Genomic DNA, 24,327 nt, shown 5'->3' on the forward strand with positions numbered 1-24,327 from the left:
TTTCCAAATACTAATAAGCTTCGAGGTCCTATAGCAATAATCTGTATTGTTACAGTATGTTCTTTTGATAAATTTCTATGGCAATATTAGTAGATGAAAAAGTATATAATATATTTAAACTTTTTCTATTGAACAGTTATAGGAGACATTTGTAGTTTTTCTTTGTATTGAAAAATAGACCTTTTGTAAATGTAGAAAGGGGAGTAATACTTACCCATTACTTACCTGATACTTCAGTGCCTGATACATAAAAAGGGCTCGAAGAAAGACTGATGTTGCTATGTAACTATAGTACTTATGACAAATTTTATACATTTCTTATTTTTGAGGTAGTCTATAAAATAGTGTGTGCCATTGTCAACACAACAATGTATAACAGTTTGTTTTGTATTTCACCTAAGGACATACTGTTGAGCAAAGACTTGGAGAACTCCTTAGGAGGATAGAAAAGTGGCTGAAATATGAAATAGGAGTTAATGCGTGAAGGTACAAGTGAAAGAAAAGAAGAGAATGCCTACTTATTTACAGAAGTGTTAAGATAAAATCATAGCAGGAGAAAGCAAAGGAGTGTGGTCTTGAACCGCAGGTTTGCAATCAAAGATCCTTGGAATTGCATGAGGAGAGCAATAAGCGCTAATGGTTTTGGATATGGAAGTGATGTAGCAAAAGTGTATTTGCTCAAGTACAACCGCGGAATATCTTGAGAAGGTTGGTAAGGCTGCATTTCACTTTAGATCTGTGTTTACTAGGGCATTGGCAGTGGAGTTGGCTAAAGTTATTTGGGAATGCAAACATGCTTCTTGAGTGTAGTGATACCCACTTGTTAGTTGGACAGGTTGTGTATTTAAATTGCTTTTATAGCAAAGGAAGATGCTAGAGATTAGTGTGTCTGCATAGTTTGTAAACAAACTAAACATCCTCTGTGTGGACAGCAGCGTTTGAAAGGAAGTTAAGTCTTAATGGAACAACTGGGCTTTCGTGTATGCCCCTGTCTTCTTTGCCATTGACTTTTTTGTTGTTGTTGTTAACCTTTTCTGTTTGCCCCTGTGTACTGCAGTGGTGAAGGTGCTGTGCAGTGTGCATGGATCATGTGTAATCTAAATTTCCTTGGACAAATCAAACAATGTTTACTGTTAGAAAATTTTCAACTTTTAAGGAAATGATAAAAATGATCTTTCCAAGTGAGAAAGATTTTTTTTTATGTTTATTTATTTTTGGGAGAGAGAGAGCGAGCGTGTCGGGGAGAGGGAAGGGCAGACAGAAGGAGACAGAGGATCCAAAGCGGGTTGTGCACTGACAGCAGAGAGCCCAGTGTGGGGCATGAGCTCTCAAACTGTGAGATCATGACCTGAGCCGAAGTCCAACACTTAACTGACTGAGCCACCCAGGAGCCCCCAAGTAAGAAAGATTTAATTCTTATGCAAAAAAAAAAAAAAAAAAAAGGAAAAGAAGAAAGATTTAATTCCAGTGAAGATTAACAGAGTGAATTTGGTAAATCAGGAGTGTTTGGGCACCATGAGGGAGCAGTTCCCTTCAGCACTATGTGCCTGCCATGTGCACGGTACAATGCCAGATCTTGCATTGGTTCTGGTATGACTAAGTCGTTGTCTCTGCCCCCAAGGAGCTTAGTGGAAGGAGGGGGGGATCAGAAGTGTGTGGTTGGTTAACATAATTACACAGATAATTCAAGTCAAATGGTAGAAGCTGGAGTACAAGTACAAAGAAAAAGTCATTGGCTTATGGAGGAGGAAGGATAAAAAATGTTACAGGAAGAAGGAGGCTTTTAAGGAGTTCATGAAGGAAGGGGTGTAATTTTAATAGGCAGACATAGGTGATCTGCTGAGAGACAAGCACAAGTATGAAGACAGGATAGCCCAGTCTAGATTGGCTGAAGTAAGACTTGGGAAAGAATTTTGGGACTGTATTATGGAGAATCTTGAAAAATGGACTTAGAAGTTTGTTCTTTTAAATATAAATATTATTGGGGCACCTGGGTGGCTCAGTCGGTTAAGCGTCTGACTTCGGCTCAGGTCATGATCTCACGGTCTGTGAGTTCGAGCCCCCGCATCAGGCTCTGTGCTGACAGCTCAGAGCCTGGAGCCTGTTTCATATTCTGTGTCTCCCTCTCTCTCTGCCCCTCCCCTGTTCACGCTCTGTCTCTCTCTGTCTCAAAAATAAATAAACGTTTAAAAAAAAAAATTTAAAAAAAAATTAAAAAAAAAATAAATATAAATATTATTTAGAGCTATATTTTAGGATTGTTAATCTGGTAGCATATGTATGGGAGTGGATAGAGACTGCAGCAAAGTTGATTAAAAATATTTCTTTTAGGGTGCTTGGGTGGCTCAGTCGGTTGAGCGTCCAACTTCGACTCAGGCCATGATCTCAACAGTCCGTGGGTTCGAGCTTCTCGTCGGGCTCTGTGCTGACAGCTCAGAGCCTGGAGCCTGCTTTGGATTCTGTGTCTCCTTTTCTCTCTGCCCCTCCCCCACTCATGCTCCGTCTTTCTCTGTCTCAAAAAATAAACAGACATTAAAAAAATATTTCTTTCATTTATTCTCTCAGCCAACAAACATTGATACTTGTGCAGTAGGAGTTCTAGGTGCTAGGAATGTAAGAGGCATTCCTTGTTCTCTGGAGTCTCATTCTTGTGGGAGATGTTGACAATAAATAAGTAAACAGTAGGGTGCTCTAGAAAGGTCTCTGAGATTATGACGCTTGAGCTGAGACCTGACTGGCAGAGGAAGCCAGCGAAGGAAAGATCTGAGGGGAAAGCATACAGTGCGAGAGCAGAGTAAATGTGCAAGGACCCTGAAGCAGGAGCAGTCTTGATGTGCTGAAAAGAGGAAGAGGTGTTCCAGAATTCTTGTATTATTTATACTGTGGAAATCAGCGTGTAAGGACTGTACCTTCACTGGACAGACCAGTGAAGGATGAGGTAACACATTTTCTTACAGTTAATTTCCCTTGGTTACTCTTCAGTTGTCTCAGTACCTTGAGTCACTTTGCCAGGTAACAAGATCTTATATAAAACCATTATATAATGATTCATTAATGGCCTGAGAATTTTTGTTTTTTCTGTGCGTCCAGAATCTTAGACAGCTTGAACACTCTAGGACCATTACCTAAGCAGGACAGGTTAATATGTAATAATGTGTGTGTAAATGATTATCTTTTATGAAAGTTGGTCTCACTTTTTTCCTACCCTGCTTGCTAGGGGACCTGAAGGGACATTATTGCAGGTTTGCCATTGATTTTATGCTGTTTTTCTTTTCTTTTCTTTTCTTTTGTTTTCTTTTGTTTTCTTTTCTTTTCTCTTCTCTTCTCTTCTCTTCTCTTCTCTTCTCTACTCTTTTCTTCTTAATGCTGATTTATTTATTTTTTGAGAGAGAGCATGCGTACAGGGAAGGGGCAGAGGGAGAGGGAGAGGGAATCCCAAGCAGTCTCTGCACAAGCCTGATGACCTGAGGCGAAATCACGAGTTGGATGCTTAACCAACTGAGTCACCCAGGCGCCCCTATGCTATTTTTCTACTATTAACCGTAGAACACCCTTTGTACAGAACATGTAGATGGGTGGCTCATTAGCATATGTTTTAAAAATTATTTTGAGTCCACATTAGCATTTCAAAATGAAAACGTGTCATAGAAAATTCCAGATTTCCAGCGTCAGAAAAACCTGAAGATGGCATCATTTGGTAGATACTCTTGTCTAACAGCAGTTAGCTAGGGCTCGGTAGCATTTGTTTCCTTCATATCTGCTCTCCTTCGCACACTGCATCCACCACCTGGCCAGTTTCACTAATGTGTGCTACTTGTTTGCACCTGTAGACATTGTGTTTCCGGTGTCTGTTCTAGGGCAGGGAGTAGAGAGCATTGGCATCAAAGCAAGAGGTCCTCCTGTCACTGTTCTCTGTTTTCACTCTGTGGAAGAACAGGGTGTGTTCTTTAAAAGCATTCCTCAGAGTTTGGTCTGCAAACCCCTGGTGTGTGAGGGCAAAATTATTTTTATACTCGGGCACCCGGGTGGCTCAGTCGGTTAAACGTCCAGCTTTATCTCAGCTCAGGTCTGGATCTTGGAGTGGTGAGTTCAAGCCTTGCGTTGGGATCTGCACTATGCGTGAAGCCAATTTAAAAAAAAAAAAAAAAAAATACACACACACACACACACACACACACACACACACAAACAAACAGTAAGGTGTTGTTTGCTTTTTTCCCCCATCATGTTATTTGTGTTGATAGGACAAAAGCAGTGGTAGATGTAACTGCTGGTTCCTTAGCCCAAATCAGTGTAATTACCAAACTTTACTACTATTGTGTTCTTTCCTGCTGTGCAGTAAAGAAGCCAGTTTCACTTAAGAATGTTCTGTGTATAGAAAAACATTAATTTTATTAAATCTTAACGCTTAAGTATATGTCTGTTTAGTATGTCATGTAATGAAATGGTAAGTATTCATAAAGCACTTCTGCTGTATACGAAAGTATGATGATTGTCTTGAGGAAAAGTACTTTGAGTTGTGAGCTGTACTAGTTTTTCATGCAATATCATTTTTCTTTTTTTTTTTTATGAAAGGTCATTTATTCAACTTCTCAAACTATGCATTTTTTTCAGTCATCTATTCAGTTTTACTCATTAACTCACCGAATGCATCAAGCTCTCACTAGGTCCGTGTAACAGATCTCTTGACTGCTTCAAATGGCTTAATCCTACACGAAGCACCAGTTGATTCAATATTTAGCATCACAGATCAATTCTTTCCTCCAGGTTTTCCCAAAAGTTTTACAATTCCTATAGTGCCAGCAAGGGAATTATATTTGCTCCAAACTCCCAGCATTTTCCTAAGGGATTTTGACTTCGTAGTATGACTTAAGAGGGTATTATTGTAGATTCTCTGATTTCCAGAATTCATATGAAAGAGTTCAAGAGTACCTTTAGTGAACAGATAAGATTCTTCACAAATCTAGATGATTTCCCAGGGGCGTTAAATCGGAATTCTTATTAGGAGGAAAGTTAGGTTAGGGCATAATGTAGGACCAATAGAGGACCAGAAAGAGTGAGATTAACATCAAGGCTAGTCTGTGACTTTCCTACCATGAAATATATGAATGAATAATAGTAGGGAAGTATTATTATGTGTTCTAGGGACTGTTTGGTTATAAGACCTCTAGAAAATAACTAGCTGCAAATTCTCCTGAACAGCTAGCTTGGATATTGGACAGATATTTTCTTGAAAATGAAGAAAGTGTGCCTGATAACTTAAAACAACTGGTGCTTTTTATTACTAATGATAAAATTCAAGCTTTCTGGCAAAAATTAGGATTTTGAAAAACTTAGTCTGCAACCATGTGCTTGACTGCTTCTCAATATTTCATGACTTTTCTGATGAAATTGGTAGTGATATTAACAAATGTGATTTTTAAACTATTTTATAAATGAAATGTGTCAGTATTTGGTTAACATACATACATGGTTAACCATATTTGGTCAACATACATAGTTAACATACAGTGTTAATATTGGTTTCAGGAATAGAATTTAGTGATTCATCACTTACGTATAATACCCAGTGCTGATCGTAGCAATTGCCCTCCTTAATGCCTATCACCCATTTAGCCCATCCCCCACCCACCTCCCTCCATCAGCTCTGTTTGTTCTCTGTAGTTAAGAATCCCTTATGGTGGCTTCCCTGCCTCGATTTTTCATCCCTTCCCATATGTTCCTCTGTTTTGTTTCCTATATTCTCCATATGAGTAAAATCATATGATATTTGTCTTTCTCAGGATGACTTATTTTGCTTAGCATAATACATTTTAGCTCTATCCATGTCGTTGGAAATGGCAAGATTTCATCTTTTTGACGGCAGAGTAATAGTCCATTGTATGTATATACCACGTCGTCTTTATCCATTCATCAGTTGGTGGACATTTGGGCTCTTTCCATAGTTTGGCCATTGTTGATAATGCTGCTATAAACATAGGGGTGCATGTACCCCTTTGAATCTGTATTTTTGTAACATTTGCATAAATACCTAGTAGTGCAATTGCTGGATCATAAGGTAGTTCTATTTTTTGCTTTTTGAGGAACCTCCATACTGTTTTCCAAAGTGGCTAGTTTTTCCAAAGTGGCAGTTTGCATTCCTACCAACAGAGCAAAAGTGTTCCCGTTTTTCCACATCCTCACCAACGTCTGTTGTTTTTTGTGTTAAGTGTAGCCATTCTGACAGGTGTGAGGTGGTATTTCATCATGGTGGTTTTGGTTTGTATTTCTCTGATGATGTGATGTTGAGCACCTTTTCATGTGTCTGTTAGCCATCTGGATGTCTTCTTTGGAAGAATGTCTATTCCTGTCTTCTGCCCATTTCTTAACTGGATTATTTGTGTTTTTTTGGGTGTTGAGTTTGATAAGTTCATTACAGATTTTGGATACTAACACTTTACCCAGTATGTCATTTGCACACTCCTCTCCCATTCCATAGGCTGTCTTTAGTTTTCTTGATTGTTTCCTTCACTGTGCAGAAGCTTTTTATCTTGATGAAGTCCCCATAGATCCTTTTTGTTTTTGTTTCCCTTGCCTCCAGCAATGTGTCTAGTAAGTCTAGTAAGTTGCTACAGCCAAGGCCAAAGAGGTTGCTGCCTGTGTTCTCCCATAGGATTTTGATGGTTTCCTGTCTCATGTTTAGGTCTTTCAGCCATTTTGAATATATTTTTGTGTATGGTGTAAGAAAATGGTCCAGTTTCATTCTTCTGCATTTTGCTGTCCAGTTTTCCCAACACCATTTGCTGAAGAGACTTTTTTCCACTGGATATTCTTTCCTGCTTTGTTGAAGATTAGTTGACCGTATAGTTGTAGGTCCATTTCTGGGTTTTCTATTCTGTTCCATTAATCTATGTGTCTGTTTTTATGCCGGTACCATACTGTCTTGATGATTACAGTTTTACAGCTTTGTAATACAGCTTAAAGTCTGGGATCTTGATGCTTTCAGGGTTGCTTTGGCTATTCAGGGTTTTTTGTGGTTCCATACACATTTTAGGATTGATTGTTCTAGTTCTGTGAAAAAGGCTGCTGGTATTTTGATAGGGACTCCAATGCATTTTAATGTAAGATATGCAAAAAGGTTTATTGATAAGGCTTTGGATTCCATATAGCGGTTACCATTTGTTGAGTTTTGGTGTCGTATCAAAACATCAAGTCAGAATTATCTGAAAAGACTATATAAATCGTCCTCTGTTTTCCAGTACAAATCCTCGTGAAGTGACTGTTCTCTTATGCTTGAAATAAAGCATCATATTTCAGTGAATCAAATATGAAGCAGATATGAGAGTCTTCTCAAGCTGGACATTAAGGAAAATTTGCTTATATAAAAAACAATGTACTCTTTTCACTCAGGTTTTTTGTTTGTTTGTTTGTTTGTTTGTTTGTTTTTTAATGTAAACTCCGTGCCCACCATAGGGCTTGAACTTGTGACCCCAGGATCATGAGTCACATAGTCTTATTGACTGAGCCAGCCAGGTGCCCCCACACTCAGTTTTTGTTTTTGTTTTAATTTTGGGAAGTAGTTATTTTCATAAAATATTATGTTACATGTAATGGGATTATTCTTATTTCTACATGAATTTATAGATACATAGTGTTAAATTTCACAGTTTAAATTCTAATATGGTAAATATCAATAATATAATCCACAAAAGCTTTGGGGGAGTTCTCGATAACTTTTTATTAAAACATTTTTGTTTCTCAGTAATTTTTTAAAGCATGTATAAGGGATTTCAAGACCAAAAATTGTGAACATAAATGCTCTAGGATCTACAACATTAGTTCTCAAAGTGTTTTATACCAAGCATCTGATTGATGGACCACTAGCTCTGAAGCATTTTAATTGAATCTAAACTGAAAGGGGGGTTATTTCTAGACTATAGGATTTTTTTTAGTGTCTCTTATGGCTTAAAAATGCTTTGTGCGGTTTCCAAGGGGGCTGTAATATATCTCAACTTCTTCAACTACAGAGTCTTTAGCTTAACTGATGTTCTTTAGAATACATTTTGGAACTACTGTACTGTTCCATAAGCATGCCAATATTAAGAGTTCTGCTTAGCTATGCTTTCGAGACAGCTGGGAATGGAGAGCTTTGGACTTAAGACTAATAAGTCTTTGAATCCTGGGGTGCCTGGGTGGCTCAGTCGGTTATGTGTCCAACTCTTGATTTCAGCTCAGGTCACGATCTTACGGTTCTTGAGATTGAGCACTACGTCTGGCTCTGTGGGCAGTGCAGAACCTGCTTGGGATTCTCTCTCTGCCCCTTCCTTCTCCTGCTTGCTTTTGTACGTGCTATCTCTCTCTCTTTCTCTCTCTCTCTCTCTCTCTCAAAATAAATAAACTTTTAAAAAAAATATTAAAAAAGGGGGCCCCTGGGTGACTCAGTCAGCTAAGCATCCAGCTTCAGCTCAGGTCATGATCTTGCAGTTGGTGAGTTCGAGCCCCCCACATTAGGCTCTGTGATGACAGCTCAGAGCCTGGAGCCTGCTTCAGATTCAGTGTCTGTCTGTCTGTCTGTCTGTCTCTCTCTCTCTCTCTCTCTCTCCCCCTCCCTCCCCCCTCTCCCCCCCCCCCCTTCTCCTGCTCATGCTCTGTCTCTCAAAAATAAAATTAACATTGGGGCGCCTGGGTGGCTCAGTCAGTTGAGCGTCCGACTTCGGCTCAGGTCACGATCTCGCGGTCCGCAGGTTCGGGCCCCGCGTTGGGCTCTGGGCTGATGGCTTGGAGCCTGAAGCCTGCTTCAGATTCTGTGTTTCCCTCTCTCTCTGCCCCTCCCCTGTTCATGCTGTGTCTCTCTCTGTCTGAAAAATAAATAAACGTTAAAAAAAAAAAATTAAAAAAAAAAATAAAATTAACATTAAAAAAAATTTTTAATAAAAAATTAAAAAGTTCTGAAAAATAAGGCTTTGAATCCTGGCCTTGCCCCTTATTAGCCTCATCTTCCTTTCCTATTAACTGGAGATAATGGTAGCCAACATTAGAGGATTCTTCTGATCATTAAGTATGATAACAAGTAAATAGCCTTCCTATTCCATGATCTTCCTGTTCCCTACCTTCTAATTTTCTAGTAAATGTGAATCTTCATTACAGATATTCCCATGTTAGTAAGGCTAATGAGTCAGAATGGTGTAGAAACTAGTCTAACAAGTGAATGGAACAGTAAAAGTTACACTGATTTGGGCAGCCAGATATAAGTGGTGCACATATGCAGCCCAAGCTGCCTGAGCTTTTAAGCCAGCAAACATATAGTCTGCTTTGCCACCGATTCAGTCCCACTTAAACTTTTATTTTAAAAATGAGAACAATGAGGTCACCTTATTTTTAACCTGATAATAACTAGAAAGGGAGGATTTTAGTTTTTATTATACAGTTGGCCCTTGAACAATATGGGTTTGAATAGGGTGGGTTCACTTACAGATTTTTGTTTTTTTATAAAGACGGGTACAGTACTGTCAATGTATTCTAATTTTCCTTATGATTTTCTTAATAACATTTTCCTTTCTCTAGCTTATTTATTGTAAAAATGCAGAGTATAATACATATAACATACAAAATATGTATTAATTGATGTTGTTATTGGTAAGGCTTCCGGTCAATAGTAGATTTTTAGTTAAGTTTTTAGGAAGTCAAAAGTTATAAGTGTATTTTTGATTGCATGGGGGTTTGGCTCCCCTAATTCCTGTGTTGTTTAAGAGTCAACTGTATTAAACACTCATAAAATTTCATCTTGGAGAGAATATAGGCCGATGCTTCTCCATATTTTGTGTAGTTTCAATATATTCCTCATTTTCTTTTTCTGTATTCTTATGTTTTGAAATTCCTCTCATGGATTCAGGTTTATCTATGTAATTTGGCATCTACTTTGATCTTTCATATTTCAAATAAGAAATAACTTCTCGGGGTGCCTGGGTGGCTCAGTCCGTTGAGCGTCCGACTTCGGCTCAGGTCATGATCTCGCGGTTCTTGAGTTCCAGCCCCACGTCGAGCTGACAGCTCAGAGCCTGGAGCCTGCTTCGGATTCTGTGTCTCCCTCTCTCTGCCTCTTCCCCGCTCATGCTCTGTCTCTCTCTGTCTCTCAAAGATGAATAAACGTTAAAAAAAAAAAAAAAAATTAAAAAAAAGAAAGAACTTCTCTACACCTTTATTGTTGTTAGCATTCCTGTACCTCATGTTCTGAGCCCAGGATTAAAGAGCCCTTCTTACATATGTAAAGTACTCTTTCATTGTCACTGTGTACTGGGCAGTCTGGACTATAAGACATGCTTTAGGAGTTAGTGAGGGTACTTGCCCTGAGGAAGCCGACATATCTTGGGAAAAGGACAACGTACAGCATGTCTTGGTAGAAGATTATTATAGGCATAACCTTGAATTATAGCTCTGCCCTTCGGGTCCTCTAGCCTTAGTTACTTGGCCAGTCTGATTCTCTTTCTTCCTCTGTAAAATGATAATGATACCAATTCTGCCCCATTATTTTTAGGATTAAATGGGAATACTTTGAGTAATTGGGTTTGTGCTTAGCATTATGTGTGCTCAATAAACGTTAGCCTCCCTCCCCAGCCAACACACCTGGTTACCACCACCACTATATTTGTATATCCAGAAGTAAAATATAATACTTGGGTACTTTGCTCTTTGGTGAGCTCTTCTAGTTATAACTGTTAAAGAACTATTTATTCTTGTTTTATACGGTTTTAAAAACTTGGTTCTATTTCTAAGCCATGGCATGCAAGGCAGAAGTCCAACAACTGGAAAAACCGCTGACAGAGCCAAAGTAAGAGCTTGGCAACAAGGAGAAAGTCACAAATCATTACCAAGAACAGAATAAAACAAAAACTCTGTGATAGTGTTAGTCCATTAGGTGAATAAAACATTCCACTTTTTCTTAGCTTTAAATATATAACTGCAGTACAGTATAGTATACTAATCTGTTTATAAAATCTATACTGTCAAAAATATGAGTCTGTTTACTAGATCTTTACAGACTGTATGCTTTCGGTTTTCATCAAAATAATAATCTGCATGTGATTAAAAAATCAAGGATTGTAAGGGCTTTATAAGAGCAACAATTTCTTCTCCTTCCCTGTACTTCATATTGTTTCCTATAAAAACCACTTTGAACTTATTAAACTATTTGATGATTACTTCCATACTCTTTTTACAAATTCCCACTTTACTTTGGTTTATCAGTTTTAGACATTATCTTGCTATATAGTAAGGGTTTCATTTATTTCTGTTCTTTGCCAAAATTTTGTTATATTTAGCTTCAAACTTTGCTTATTTCTTGTCCTATTAATTCTTGTTTCAGTTGAGAATGAGTCCATGCCTTTTTTAAAAAACAAAAACAGACTTTATTTTATAGAGCAATTTAACATTCATAGCAAAATTGAGCTGAAGGTATATTTTCCATATACCCTCTGTTCCCACCCATGCATGGCCTCCACCATTATCACTATCCCCCATCAGAGGTAAAGTTGTGACAACTGATGATCCTTCATTGACGTATATTGTAATCAACCAAAGGTCATAGTTTACATTAGAATTCACTCTTGGTGTTGTACGTTCTGTGGTCTTGGACAAATGTATAATGAATGACATGTATCTCTCATTATGGTAGCATACAGACTATTTTCATTGCTATCAGAATCCTAAATGTTTCAGTTTTTAAACCCCCCCCCCCCAACCCCTGGCAACTACTGATCTTTTTATAGTCTCCATAGTTTTGCCTTTTCTAGAATGCCATTTAGCTGAATCATACAATGTGTAGTCTTTTCATATTCTTTCACTTAATGTTATGTGTTTAAGATTCCTCCATATCTTTTCACGGCTTCATAGTTCATTTCATAACATTCCATTATGTGGATGTGCCACAGTTTGTTTATCCATTCAATCACTGCAGGATATTTTGGTTACTTCCAAGTTTGGGTAATTATGAATAAAGCTGCTATAAATATCTGTGTGCAGGTTTTTGTGTGCACATGAGTTTTCAACTCCTTTAGGAGAGTGATTGCTGTATGGTATGGGTACATTTAGTTTTATAAGAAATTGCCAAACTGTCACATTCCCACCAGAATGACACTTGTTGCTCCCTAGACTCGCCAGCATTTGGTATTGTCAGCGTTCCAGATTTGGGCCAGTTTAATAGATTTGTAGTGGTATCTCATTGTTTAATTTGTATTTCTTTGATGACGTATGATGTGGAGCATCTTTCCATATGCTTATTTTCCATCTGTGTATCTTCTTTGGTGAGGTGTCTCTTAAGGTATTTGGTCCATTTTTTAATCAGGTTTTTAGTTTTCTAATTGTTGAGTTTTAAGGGTTCTTCGTATATTTTGGATAACTGTCCTTTATTAGATAAGTCTTTTGCAAATATTTTTTCCTGGTCTGTGGCTTATCTTGCTCTCTTGACCTTATCTTTTGAAGACCAGATGTCCAGCTTATCAATTATTTCTTTTTTTTTTTTAATTTTTTTTTAATGTTTATTTATTTTTGAGACAGAGAGAGACAGAGCATGAACGAGGGAGGGTCAGAGAGAGAGGGAGACACAGAATCTGAAGCAGGCTCCAGGCTCTGAGCTATCAGCACAGAGCCCGACGCGGGGCTCGAACTCATGGACTGTGAGATCATGACCTGAGCTGAAGTCGGTCGCTTAACCAACTGAGCCACCCAGGTGCCCCAGCTTATCAATTATTTCTTTCATGGATCATGATTTTGGTGTTGTATATAAAAAGTCATCACCATACCAGGCCATCAGGTTTTCCTCTTGTGTTCTCTTCTAGAAGTTTCATAGTTTCATGTTTTACATTTAGGTCTGTAATCCGTTTAGAGTTAATTAATTAATTAATTAATTAATTTTAAGTTTATTTTTATTTATTTGAGAGAGAGAGTAGGGGAGGGGCAGAGAGAAAGAATCCCAAGTAGGCTCCGCTGTGCAGAGCCCAACGCAGGGCTCGAACTCTCTGTGAGATCATGACCTGAGCCCAAATCAAGAGTCGGACACTTAACTGACTGAGCCACCCAGGTGCCTCTGGAGTTAATTTTTTTTAAAGGTGTTAGGTCTACTTTTTTTTGGCACTTAACCCTGCTTGGTATTCTCTTAGCTTCCCGAATCTGTGGTTTAGTGTCTAGCATTAATTTAGGGAAATTCTCACTCATTATTTTTCAGATATTACTTCTGTTCATTCTTTCTTGTCTTCTCATTACACATTTGTTTGACCTTTTTTTTTTAGTTGTCCCACAGTTCTTGAAGATTTCGTTGGTTTCAGTTTTCTTTTCCTGGTTGCATTTCAGTTTTGGAAGTTTCTATTGAAATATCCTCAAGCTTTGAGGATTCTTTCCTCAGCCATGTCCATCCAGTCTAGTAATAAAGCCCATCAAAGACTCATTCTTCATTTCTTTACATATACCCATTTTTTTGTTTTTTGTTCTTCATAGAATTTCGGTCTCTTTACTTGCGTTGCCTATCTGTTCTTGCATGCTGTCTTCTTTATCCGTTAGAGTCCTTCACATATTCATCGTAGTTGCTTTAAATTCCTGGTCTGATAGTTCCAGCATGTCTACCATATCTGAGACTGGTTCTGACGCTTGCTCTGTCTTCAGATTGTGGTTTTGGGGGGTTTTCTTTGTTTATTCGTTTTGCCTTTCAGTATGTCTTGTGATTTTTTTTTTCTTGATAGCCAAGACATGATATACTGGGTTAATGAACTACTATAAATACATCTTTGGTAATGTTGTGGTAAGGTGTTGGGGGGGGGGGGCGCTAGCATTCTATAGTCTTAAGATTATGCCTCAGGTCTTTTAGTATACCTGTGAATTTTGCAATTGCTTCTCAGTCCTACCTGCCTCTACTCTCCCCCATTTAGGTGGGAAAGGATGGATAGAATAGGCTAGAGCTGGTGGGTATTTCCCTTCGTCCAGGTCAGTTAGGCTCCAGTAAACCTGGCGGGTTAGGCTCTGGTTAAGTAGGTTCTCTTGAGGATAAGCCTTGTTGAGAAGAACAAGTGGATTTCTGGTGGACTTCAGAATGGTTCCTTTTTCCTTTCCTCTGCCAGAAGCACACAGGGAGGGACTTTTCTCTCCTATGCACTGTGAGAGCTCGGTAGAGCTCCGAGAGGTAAAACTTACAGTATGACAAAGGTCTCCCTATAACTAGGTCCCCCTGAAGTTTTTATCTCAGATTTGTATTCACTGAGCCTATAGCAATTCATCAGTTACAGTTCAGTCTTTCCTTCCCTGACGCTAGTTTCAAGGAGGTTAATGCTGATGGGTTTCACCTCTAGTAAGTTAGGATTCTTTGTATTTACCTTCTGTTAGCCTTCAGTTAGGGGGACAGCAGTTTGCTCTGTGACCTGACTTTTACAGATCTAAGGAGAGTTCTTGCTTTTTCAGTTTGTTGAACATTTTGCTTGTTACAATGGAGTTTTTTGGTTTCTAAGCTTCTTACATACTAAACCAAAAGCCAGAAGCCCACGCATTTTTCCTTATCCTTCACCTTCCTTATCCTTCTCTCTTTAAACTTGTTAGCTATACTTTTACATATTTAATATTGAGAACATTTGCACATTGTTCTAAAACCATAATTCTTTTTTTTTTTTTTTTTTTGAGAGAGAGAGAAGGCACGCATACACACGTGGGGGAGGAGCAGGGGCAAAGGGAGAGGGAGAGAGAATCTTAAGCAGGCTCCGAGCTTACCAGGGAGAGACCTCTCTCTAACTGAGAGATCAAGACTGAGCCCAAATCAATAGACCCTAAAGCTACTGAGTCACCTAGGTGCGCCTAAAATCATAATTCTTAATTGTTTAATATATTCTGATATTTTTTTAAAAATAAAAATATATTTACATTATGAAGATATAAATATTTTTACTGCAGATCCATTAGTATAATATAGTACTATGATTACATTCTTCTTTTTGTTGTTGTTACTATTTTTTTAATGTTTTTATTTTTGAGAGAGGGAGAGAAAGAGCACAAGCAGGAGAGGGGCAGAGAGAGGGAGACACAGAATCAGAAGCAGGCTTCAGGCTCTGAGCTGTCAGCACAGAGCCTGAGGCATGCCTCGAGCTGATGAACTGCAAGATCATGACCAGAGCTGAAGTCAGACCTTTAATCTACTGAGCCACCCAGGTGCCCCGTGATTACATTCTTCTACAGCTTTCCCCCTCTAAACTTTCTTGATTGCCTTTTTTTTTTTTTTTTTTTTTTTTTTTTTACTGTTTGCCTTCATCTCTATTTCTATCCCTTTATTTTTTCTGAAATCTTTCTGGAGCTTTCTGTCATTTTAATCTGGACTGGTTGCTTTCCAGGTCAATTGCATAGCTGTCATCCTGCAGCTTTATTTCCCTGCTTTCTTGCTGTGTATCTGTTTTTTTCCTGGATGCTCTGCCTCTAAGTTTTGCTGAATAACATCCTCAGATATTTTCTCAAGAAAGAGTTCATAGGAGATAAACTTTGTTTATTTCTGCATCTACAAAATTGTCTGTTCTTTCCATCATCTTGATGCTAGTTTGGATACAGAATTCTAGGTTGAAAATAATTTTTTATTAGAACCTTGAGGGTGTTGCTTTATTATTTTCTAATATTCAGTGTTACTGATGAGAAGTCTGAATCCAGGTCAGTTAATATATCTTCTTAGTGATCAGTACCTCTCCCCCTTACTCGCTTCCCTTATGCAGATTCTGGATGCTCTTAGGATCTTTGTTTTATCCTTGCTGTTATGAAGCTCCACAGTAATGTGTTGAAGAATTCTTTCACCTGTTGTGTGGAGCACTCACTAGACTCTGTCTGAAAGCTTGTTGTCCTTGGATTTGGGGAAAATCTCTTGTTCTTTAATTATTACTCTTCTGTTTTCTCTACATTTTTTGTAGACCTCATTTAAATAAATTTTGTCCTTTCAAATTAATTCTCTTTTTTTCTCCCATATTTTCTAATTCACCTTTCCCCTTCCTACTTCTGGAGAAATTTTCTTTATCTTCTAGTATTTCTGCTGAACTTTGTATATTTCCTGACATCTTGTTCTTTGTTCCTTTTTCATAGTATCCTGTTCCTGTTTTATGGATGCATTAATTGTCTGAAATCTGGCAGAGGATACTGAATAGAGTATCTTTAAGTGTTCTTTCTTTCTTGAATTATATCTTTCCCTTAGAGTTTTTTTTTTCCCCTGTTTTTAAATTTGTTTTTAAATTTGACAGTTTTCTTCCATTATGTAGGTTTTCCATAGTTGCCTGTTGATCTTTGGTAATCTATTTACATTTAATGCAGCAGTAGAATAACTGAGCTCTGTGTACTTGGGTTTAGCTCCTTAAAAGGCTGCCTTACTTTGGGAGGAGTGGGTCAGATGCTGACTCTTACTGGATTGCTAAATGCTAGAAACAGAAACCTTTCTCTGGGGCAACAACCCCTATCCATATCAGCTGACCTAGTACTTCCCTACATTTCATTCTTTAGAGAGAAAACTTCCAGTTTTTTGTTTGTTTATATTTGGAGGGTAAAGTCTGGTTGCTAATATTCTGTGAGCAGCTGTAGAGATAGGGATCTTAATCTCTGTCCCAATCTCCCCCTTAGTCATACCTGGCATTTCTGGGTGAGTCCCTGAATTTTGCAGGACAAATTGTCTCCCTAGGTACTCCTGGCACTAATTTCTTCCACCTACTGTTTTAGGCATGACTCCCATGTCCTTTCTGATTGCTAAAATTTGTTGAGATTTCCTGTCTGCTCATTGTTGCCCCTTCTCTTTTATTTATTTTTGTGGATTTATTCCCTTAGTATCATTTTAAGAAGATTTTTGAAGGGAGAAGAGGTAATTTCCTGTGCTCAGTATATTGTCTTAAACCAGAACTTCAAAATACTTATGAAGGCTTGAAAGCATCTTATATTTTAGAAGAATTTTCATGAAAAACTATAATAAAACCCACTTTGGTACTTAAAGGCATTAGTTCTTGGCTCTCAAGAGAATGTGGTTTTCAAGAATGACTTAGTCTCTGAAGTCCTTGACTGAATAAAGTACATTATGATCAGGGTAGTGAATAAAAAATAATTATTATTTGTGGATCAGACACTTTTGTGTTTTATTAAATATGGTTTCATTGAATCCTCACAGCAATCCTAAGAGGTAGTATATTATTTTCCCCAGTTTACCTAAGAGGAAACAGACACAGTAAAGTAATATAACTTGCTCAAGTACTGTATAAATGATACAGAATGATTCCCTAACCACATTGATCTCTGTAAGTATTAAAATGCACTACAGTCTAGTTTATCTTTTCTTCCTGGAAGTTGGTGGCTTTTTGATAAGTATTACGGAACAGAGTGTTCAGACAAGAAGTCAATACTGCCTATTTAGGATTGATATTCTTGTGAAGCTAATACAATTAATGAAAACTTTAGCCTCTCTCCTGTCTCATACTAGCAGCCAGGATTCTGTGCTGGTTAGTAAGATGCTACAGTCACTCAGAGTTTGTAGTACTTGGCTATGCTACATTTTATTTTTTTTTTTATTTTTTATTTTTTTAATTATATGAAATTTATTGCCAAATTAGTTTCCATACAACACCCAGTGCTCATCCCAAAAGATGTTTTTTTTTTTTAATTATATGAAATTTATTGTCAAATTAGTTTCCATTATGCTACATTTTAAAGTGTATTCCATTTCTGTGGGGCGCCTGGGTGGCTCAGTCAGATGAATGTCCGACTTCGGCTCAGGTCATGATCTCACAGTTTGTGGGTTCGAGCCCCGCATCAGACTCTGTGCTGACCGCTTGCTCGGAGCCTGGAGCCTGCTTCAGATTCTGTGTCTCCTTCTCTCTCTGCCTCTCCCCCGCTCATGCTTTGTCTCACTCTGTTTCTCAAAAATAAATAAATGTAAAAAAAAAAAAAAAAAAAACAGATTTTTTTTAAGTGTATTCCATTTCTAGAAATTTGTCCTACAGTTCTACAAGTGCACAAAGTTTCATGCACAGGAATGTTTACAGCATTATTTATATAATAGAAAGCTAAAAGAACCTAAGTGTCCATCAGTAGGGGATTGGTTAATTTGTAATAGGTACATGCACATGATGCTATGTAAAAAAAAAAAAAAAAAAAAATGAAAGAGATCTATGTATGCTGATATAAAAAGATCTTCAAGTAATACTGTGTGAAAAGTCATATATAGCGTGACTATATGTGTAAAAAGTGTTCGTTAAGTATGCGTGCTCATGTGTTTGTATACATGTGGGAAAAATGGGAAGAACATATGAAAAGAATTGTTACTTCTGATGGGGATTGTAGGGACTTCAATTCCATATCCTTAAGTACCATTTTATTTATTTTACTGTGAGCATGTAAATTTTACAATGTTATAAAAATAAAGCTTAATGGTTTTCAGTAGCTATCAGTAGTATACCAGCAACCACTAACTGGCCCTGGGTTTCCTAGGTGAGTTAGAATCTAATGGAAGAGATCTGGGGATCTGTACCCTATCAAGGACTTTAAGTGGTTTTCAATATTAGGCAGCTGTGCAGTCATGCTCACAAATATGCATAATTTAGACTAAGGCGAAGTTACCACGGAGAGGCAATTAAAAGAATGAGACTACTTTGAGTAATGCCAAACTAATAAATTTCAAAATTTGGAGGCGATAAATGATGTTCCCAGAAATTATCAAATGTTTTACCTTTTAAAAATGTTTGTTTATTTAGAAAGAGAGAGAGAGAAGAGAGAGTGAGAGCCAGCCAGAGAGGGGCAGGAAGAGAGAAAGGGAGAGAGAATCCTAAGCTGGCTTTGCACTATTAGCATGGAGCCCGATTTAGGGCTCGATCTCACAACCCTGTGAGATCATGACCTGAGCCAAAATCAAAGAGTCAGACATTCAACCGACTGAGCCACCCAGATGCCCCAATTACCAAATATTTTAGAGGTAGACAACCTAACTTATACCACCTGACATGGAAGAAATAGACACCCATCAGGGATCCTGCTCAGGTGTGTCACAGGTGAATTCTTCCAAATCTTTACAGAACATGTCATTCCAAATCTATTTACAGTATTTCAGAGCAGAGAGAAAAAAAAGTAAAGCTTGTTAGTCGTGTTTACAAAGCCAACACAGCACCACTTCCAAACCTTTCAGATACAGGAGTGTTATTTTTTGGCCAAATCATTTTAAGATTGTGGTTAAAATTTTATAAATATAATTTGAAAAAATAATATATACCATGACTAAATGGAATTCCTTTTAGGGATCAAAGGATGGTTTGATGTTAGGAACTCTATTAATTATTAGCATTAATGGACCAAAGAGAAAAAGTATGATATTTTACTTTTCTGCCCCAAAGTGCACACAATAATATTAACTTCTGTTTGTGGACTTTGAAAACACAAAACCCGAAACAAAACTCTTAGATGAGTGGAACTAGCTGAATAGTTTCACATAACAAAGGTGTTCCAGAATGTTACCAAGTACCATGCTTAATGACAAAATACTAGAAGTGGTCTCGTTAAAGTTAGGAAAAAAATGATGAATAAAATACCATTCCAATTAAAGTCACAATTTATTTTGATAAATGATTCTAGAGATTACTTGGGGGAATAAATAATATGAGAATAGTCCAGGAAATTCTAAACAAGAAAAAAAAATTGAGGACTGGGCTAATAACTCTATCAGGTACTTAAATATTATAAATCTAAAGCAAGGAAAGCAGTCAGAGAAAAATTCATGTAAGTGTGAGTGGCCTTTTCAGGTTACTGGAGAAAAGAAGATAAGGAAACACTCATTTTGATAGTGGGAGAATAAATTTGAATAACCTTTTTGAAAGGCACTTGGTGATAGCAAATACATTTTTTTATCTTTGTAAGAGGGAGAGAGGGAAAGAGCACAGGTGGGGAGACGGGCACAGAGAGAGACAGAGACAGAGAGAGACAGAGAGAATCTTAAGCAGGCTCCACACTCAGCGCAGAGCCAGACATGGGTCTCGATCCCACGACCCTGGGATCATGACCTGAGCCAAAACCAACCGACTGAGCCACCCAGGCACCCCACAAATGCATTTTTAAGTGTACTTCTATTTTGGTCCAGCATTCTGCTTCTAGGAATTATTCTAAAAATTTCCTTAGAGACAAATTTTGTTGCATTCACAAGATGGTGATGAGAAACCAGACCTGATACTGTTTCATCAGAGATTGTTAACAAATTTGTATTCACAGCTTCTTTCCTCCTCTGCTGCTTTCAAGGATTTGTGGTCTCTCCAATTGGGGTAGCTTGGAAGCATAGTCCTCAGTGACACATATGCCTGACTTGGGCTACAAAGTGAGTTTGTTTTAGGTGTCGTGGCCAGGATCAATCATAGGGAAGTGACTGCACATATTTTGCCTTTGAGCTCTTTTATCTCCCCTTTTAAAACCTCCGTCCTGTGACCTGATGGGACAGTTTGATATATATCAACTCTTAAAATTTTGTTATGCCTGATATAGTAGAAAGGTAGAATCCTTCCTTGCTCTCCTACCCTCCAGCCCCCCCCCTCCCCCCACTACCCTCTAGTCCCTTGGAAAGAGCTTTGGGTTTGGAATCCAAGGACCTGGCTTCTAGAGCCAGTTCTTCCACTGACTAGCCCCGAGACTTAGGAGAAACAAGATTACCCTTCTAAACTTACTTTCTTTGAGAGTCAAGCATCCTAACCTGTTTTTTGTACTTGTCTTTCCACTTACATTCTTATTCATTTACTCCCTCAGCTTCAGTCATCGCCTGTTGTCTGGTTCCCAGGTGTGAAGCACATCTCGGCAGAGTGCTCTCTTCTGAACACCCTCTCTGCATTTCTTACTGTTCCCTGGGCATCTCCTCCTGACTGTCCCATGGGCACCTGAAACGCACATAACAGGGATAAACAAACCAACTACATGCAATTTCCCTTTAGGTCGTCCCTTTACCTAGCATACGTACAAGGACGTATTTTAGATGTTTTACGTTTGTTTTATAAGCAAAAGTAGCTAAGATATGTAATGATCCCTTACAGGATGGCGCGTGGGCAGAAAAGGATAGTGGATAGGGGTGGTGATCCTAACAAAATGCCTGCGTACCTTTCAAGGCTTGTGTGGCCTTCTCAACTCTTTCTTTTCCTCATAGTCGGCTGATATGAATCTGCCTCCTTATCCTCCTTGCCCTTTTAAATTTATACAGAAGTGATGCCCCTTAGTGGCAGAATCAGGAACTTCCTCCATTTGCCGATCAATCACACGAAAAATGTCTTCTTGTGTGCTTAAACAAATTGTTATTGTGATTTGACACATTGCTGAACTGTTGTAGGTGCTTGTTTTGCAATTCTAATAAATACTTCCGACTTCACCCGTAACCACTAGGTACCTTGGTCTTTGAGTGTTTCAGGAAAAAAAATAGACCAAATACGCTCCACAGGAGTGTGGAATGTGTATCTTTTGAGAAGGTGAGACAAGGATACTTAATGCTTATTTTATTTTAAGAGTATAATGTCTGTACAGTAGACATTACTCCAGCTTTTGGAGTTGTAATTAAATCTCATAACCTAAAATTCTCTTTCTAGTCGGATACTTAACTTGTAGCTAGTCTAGGAATACTTGTTGAATGACCTAATGGTCAGTGGCGATCCTTGAAGACCTTCATGCTTTAAAAAAAAAACAAAGCAAACAAAAATTTTTTTAAAGAAAAGTAATATAACCACAATTAAATACAATCTGGGAAATTAGAGAAAAAAACCCTACTCTTGATCTCCCCTGACAAAACTGCCGATAGAGTTTTTGTATATCTGGTTCTTTTCAGATTTGTGTTTGTGTGGTTAAAATTACATATCCTGCTTTTTTTTCCACTTACTGTGTCATTTTATGACTGTTACTTTAACTGGCTGCATAGTAATCTTTTAGTTGCAGGGACTTTTGGCCCTGTTGCATGTACAGTGTGTATGAAGAGTGGATGGTGCCTGGTTTCTGAAAAATACGACTCTTGAGCAAACACAGTAATTCTAATAAAATAAAATTGTGTATCACATAGATTTTTCTAAATAGGAGAACTATAGGGGCACCTGGGTGGCTCAGTCAGTTAAGCTACCAACTTCGGCTCAGGTCATGATCTCGCAGTTTGTGAGTTCGAGCCCCGTGTCGGACTCTGTGCTGACAGCTCAGAGCCTGGCTCCTGCTTCAGTTTCTGTGTCTCCCTCTCTCTGCCCCTCCCCCCCCCAAAAAAATAAACATTCAAAAACATTAAAAATAAATACATAAATAGGGGAACTATATAACCCTCATATCGTAAGGTCAGTGCTTTATTTTCAGACTTCTAAGCCTGAAACCCGAGGAAGTTGGTTGTCAGTAAGTGTAATATGCTATGTGTCAGCTGTGTATTTTGGAGAAGTTGCAAACAGATGTTAGATACCTGTTTATTTGGAGGATTATTGTCATTAATATTTAACACTGTGTTCTCTTACAGATTATGGAGCTTTGTGGTGCAACGAGGCTTGGTTATTTTGGAAGAAGTCAGTTCTACATTGCTTTGAAACTTGTAGCTGTTGCCCAGTCTGGTTTCCCTTTAAGAGTGGAAAGTATAAATACAGGTAAATATGGAGTACATTAGTAGCTGAAATGAAATAAAGTCCGTAGAATTGCTGAGTCTTCTTGATATTTTAGTGGCATTTGTGACCCTAAGTGTCACGGCTTTAATCTCACTACCATGCTTTTTTCATTTGCGAATATTAGAAAAGTATCTCTTTCCTAAATCTGTTATGGCATGTATGTACTTAATACATATTTGATGATAATATAAAAATTGTTAAAAGTGATGATTTTTCAGAACTAATTCACTAAAAATTGCTTAGAAAGAGGTTAGGTGAATAATTTTATCAAAGTAAATGATGAATTGTAGTGAGCATTTTCTTATATGCCTTCCTTATATTCTTTTCTGCTGAGTATAAAATAGCATTATACTTGTGGGGTTTTGTGTGGGAAAGCTATACACACTTGAAACTAGAAACTATTAACCAAAACTTTCTGATAGAGACAATATTAAAATATTGGCAGACTAAAACCTGGTTACAGACATCTGGCTGCCTTATAAGTATCACCTAGGATAATTTGTTTTTTTATGCTTTGGAGGCTTATTGATGCCCAAGTCAGTGGAAATTCTGTAAAGGTAGGCACTTAAATGCAGACAGTTCTTTGGTTGTCATAGAAAAAAGAGGAAAGAGAACACTTGAGGTTTTCTGTAATGTTAGAATTTTTATAAATAGTTTTAAGCACCAGCTCAGTTTATTAGTCAGTGTGAGCTTTTCATTGTGGACTTCTGGTTTGCCACACATCATTCTTCTAGAACTGAGAGTGTATATTCTTTTCAGGTAATTTTGAATTCTTTTACTTACATCCTGAATAAGCTTGGTTTAAGTGTGGAGTTTCAAGGCAAATGCAGATAATCATAGTGGAGGGAAGTGTACTTTGTGTTAAAAAGTCTGCTACTGTTTTGTTCTAGTCTAAAAGTATGAGCTATGATTGACCTGCAAAGAAGTTCTGTCTTCTTTCTTCTCTGTTTAAAATTGAATGTAGGATATTTGCTGTAGAAGTGTCATAAGCCAGACTAAAACGGATAGATATGATGCCTTGTGCTGTGTCGTTGGCAGGTGAACAGTAAAATATTTTCAGGAACTTGTGCCATGAAAATGTCTAGATTAATCTAGTCTCAATCTAGTGACATTTTCTATGTTTTACTTACAGCTCTAGCATCTTACTTAAGAGAATCAGTATGAGTAGAAACAGCCTAGCCTTCCCGGTCAGACTGACCTAGGTTCAGATCCTAACTGTCAGTTACTATCAGTGACCTTGGCATCTGGTAGCCTCCGTTGCAAGCATAGAGCCAGACAGGACAGTTATTACAGTTTAAGAAGGTCAGTTTAGTGTTGCTACTACTTTCTAGGTTAGAGTCTCCATAAACAGTGTAAGGGAGGTGGTCTAAATGTAGTGATAAACATGTGTCTGTGGTTTTGTATCAGTTTTTACAAAGATTCTTTTTAATGTCTAATTCGTATTTCAGTTTTAATGTGTGCCCCTTTTTCTTTTAAAGTAATAATTATTTTTGCGGTTAACAGTGAAGGACCTTCCTCTGCCGAGATTTGTTGCTTCAAAGAATGAACAGGAATCTCGTCATGCAGCCTCATATTCTTCAGATTCTGAAAATCAAGGGTCTTATTCTGGTGTAATTCCCCCACCACCTGGCAGGGGGCAAGTGAAAAAGGGATCTGTAAGCCATGACCCTGTCCAGCCTCGTACGTCTGCAGATCAGCAGGTAATCATGTGCACATAAACGTTATCGGT

The 24,327-nt window shown here is 37.9% G+C and overlaps 1 protein-coding gene across 7 annotated transcripts in view; it reads left to right on the plus strand.

The window, feature by feature from the left end:
• REPS1 (RALBP1 associated Eps domain containing 1) overlaps window positions 1-24,327 on the plus strand; it is an 87,890-nt gene that overhangs the window by 24,836 nt on the left and 38,727 nt on the right. For all 7 annotated transcript variants that reach the window (XM_019420433.2, XM_019420429.2, XM_019420426.2 and 4 more), the window contains exons 2-3: window positions 22,457-22,580; window positions 24,102-24,298. In XM_019420433.2, coding sequence (XP_019275978.1) covers window positions 22,457-22,580; window positions 24,102-24,298 — 321 coding nt within the window. The remainder of the gene's footprint in view (window positions 1-22,456; window positions 22,581-24,101; window positions 24,299-24,327) is intronic.

This window comes from Panthera pardus, unplaced genomic scaffold (assembly GCF_024362965.1).
Source record: "Panthera pardus isolate Hobbes unplaced genomic scaffold, ASM2436296v1 HiC_scaffold_17, whole genome shotgun sequence".
Taxonomy (NCBI): Eukaryota; Metazoa; Chordata; class Mammalia; order Carnivora; family Felidae; genus Panthera; species Panthera pardus.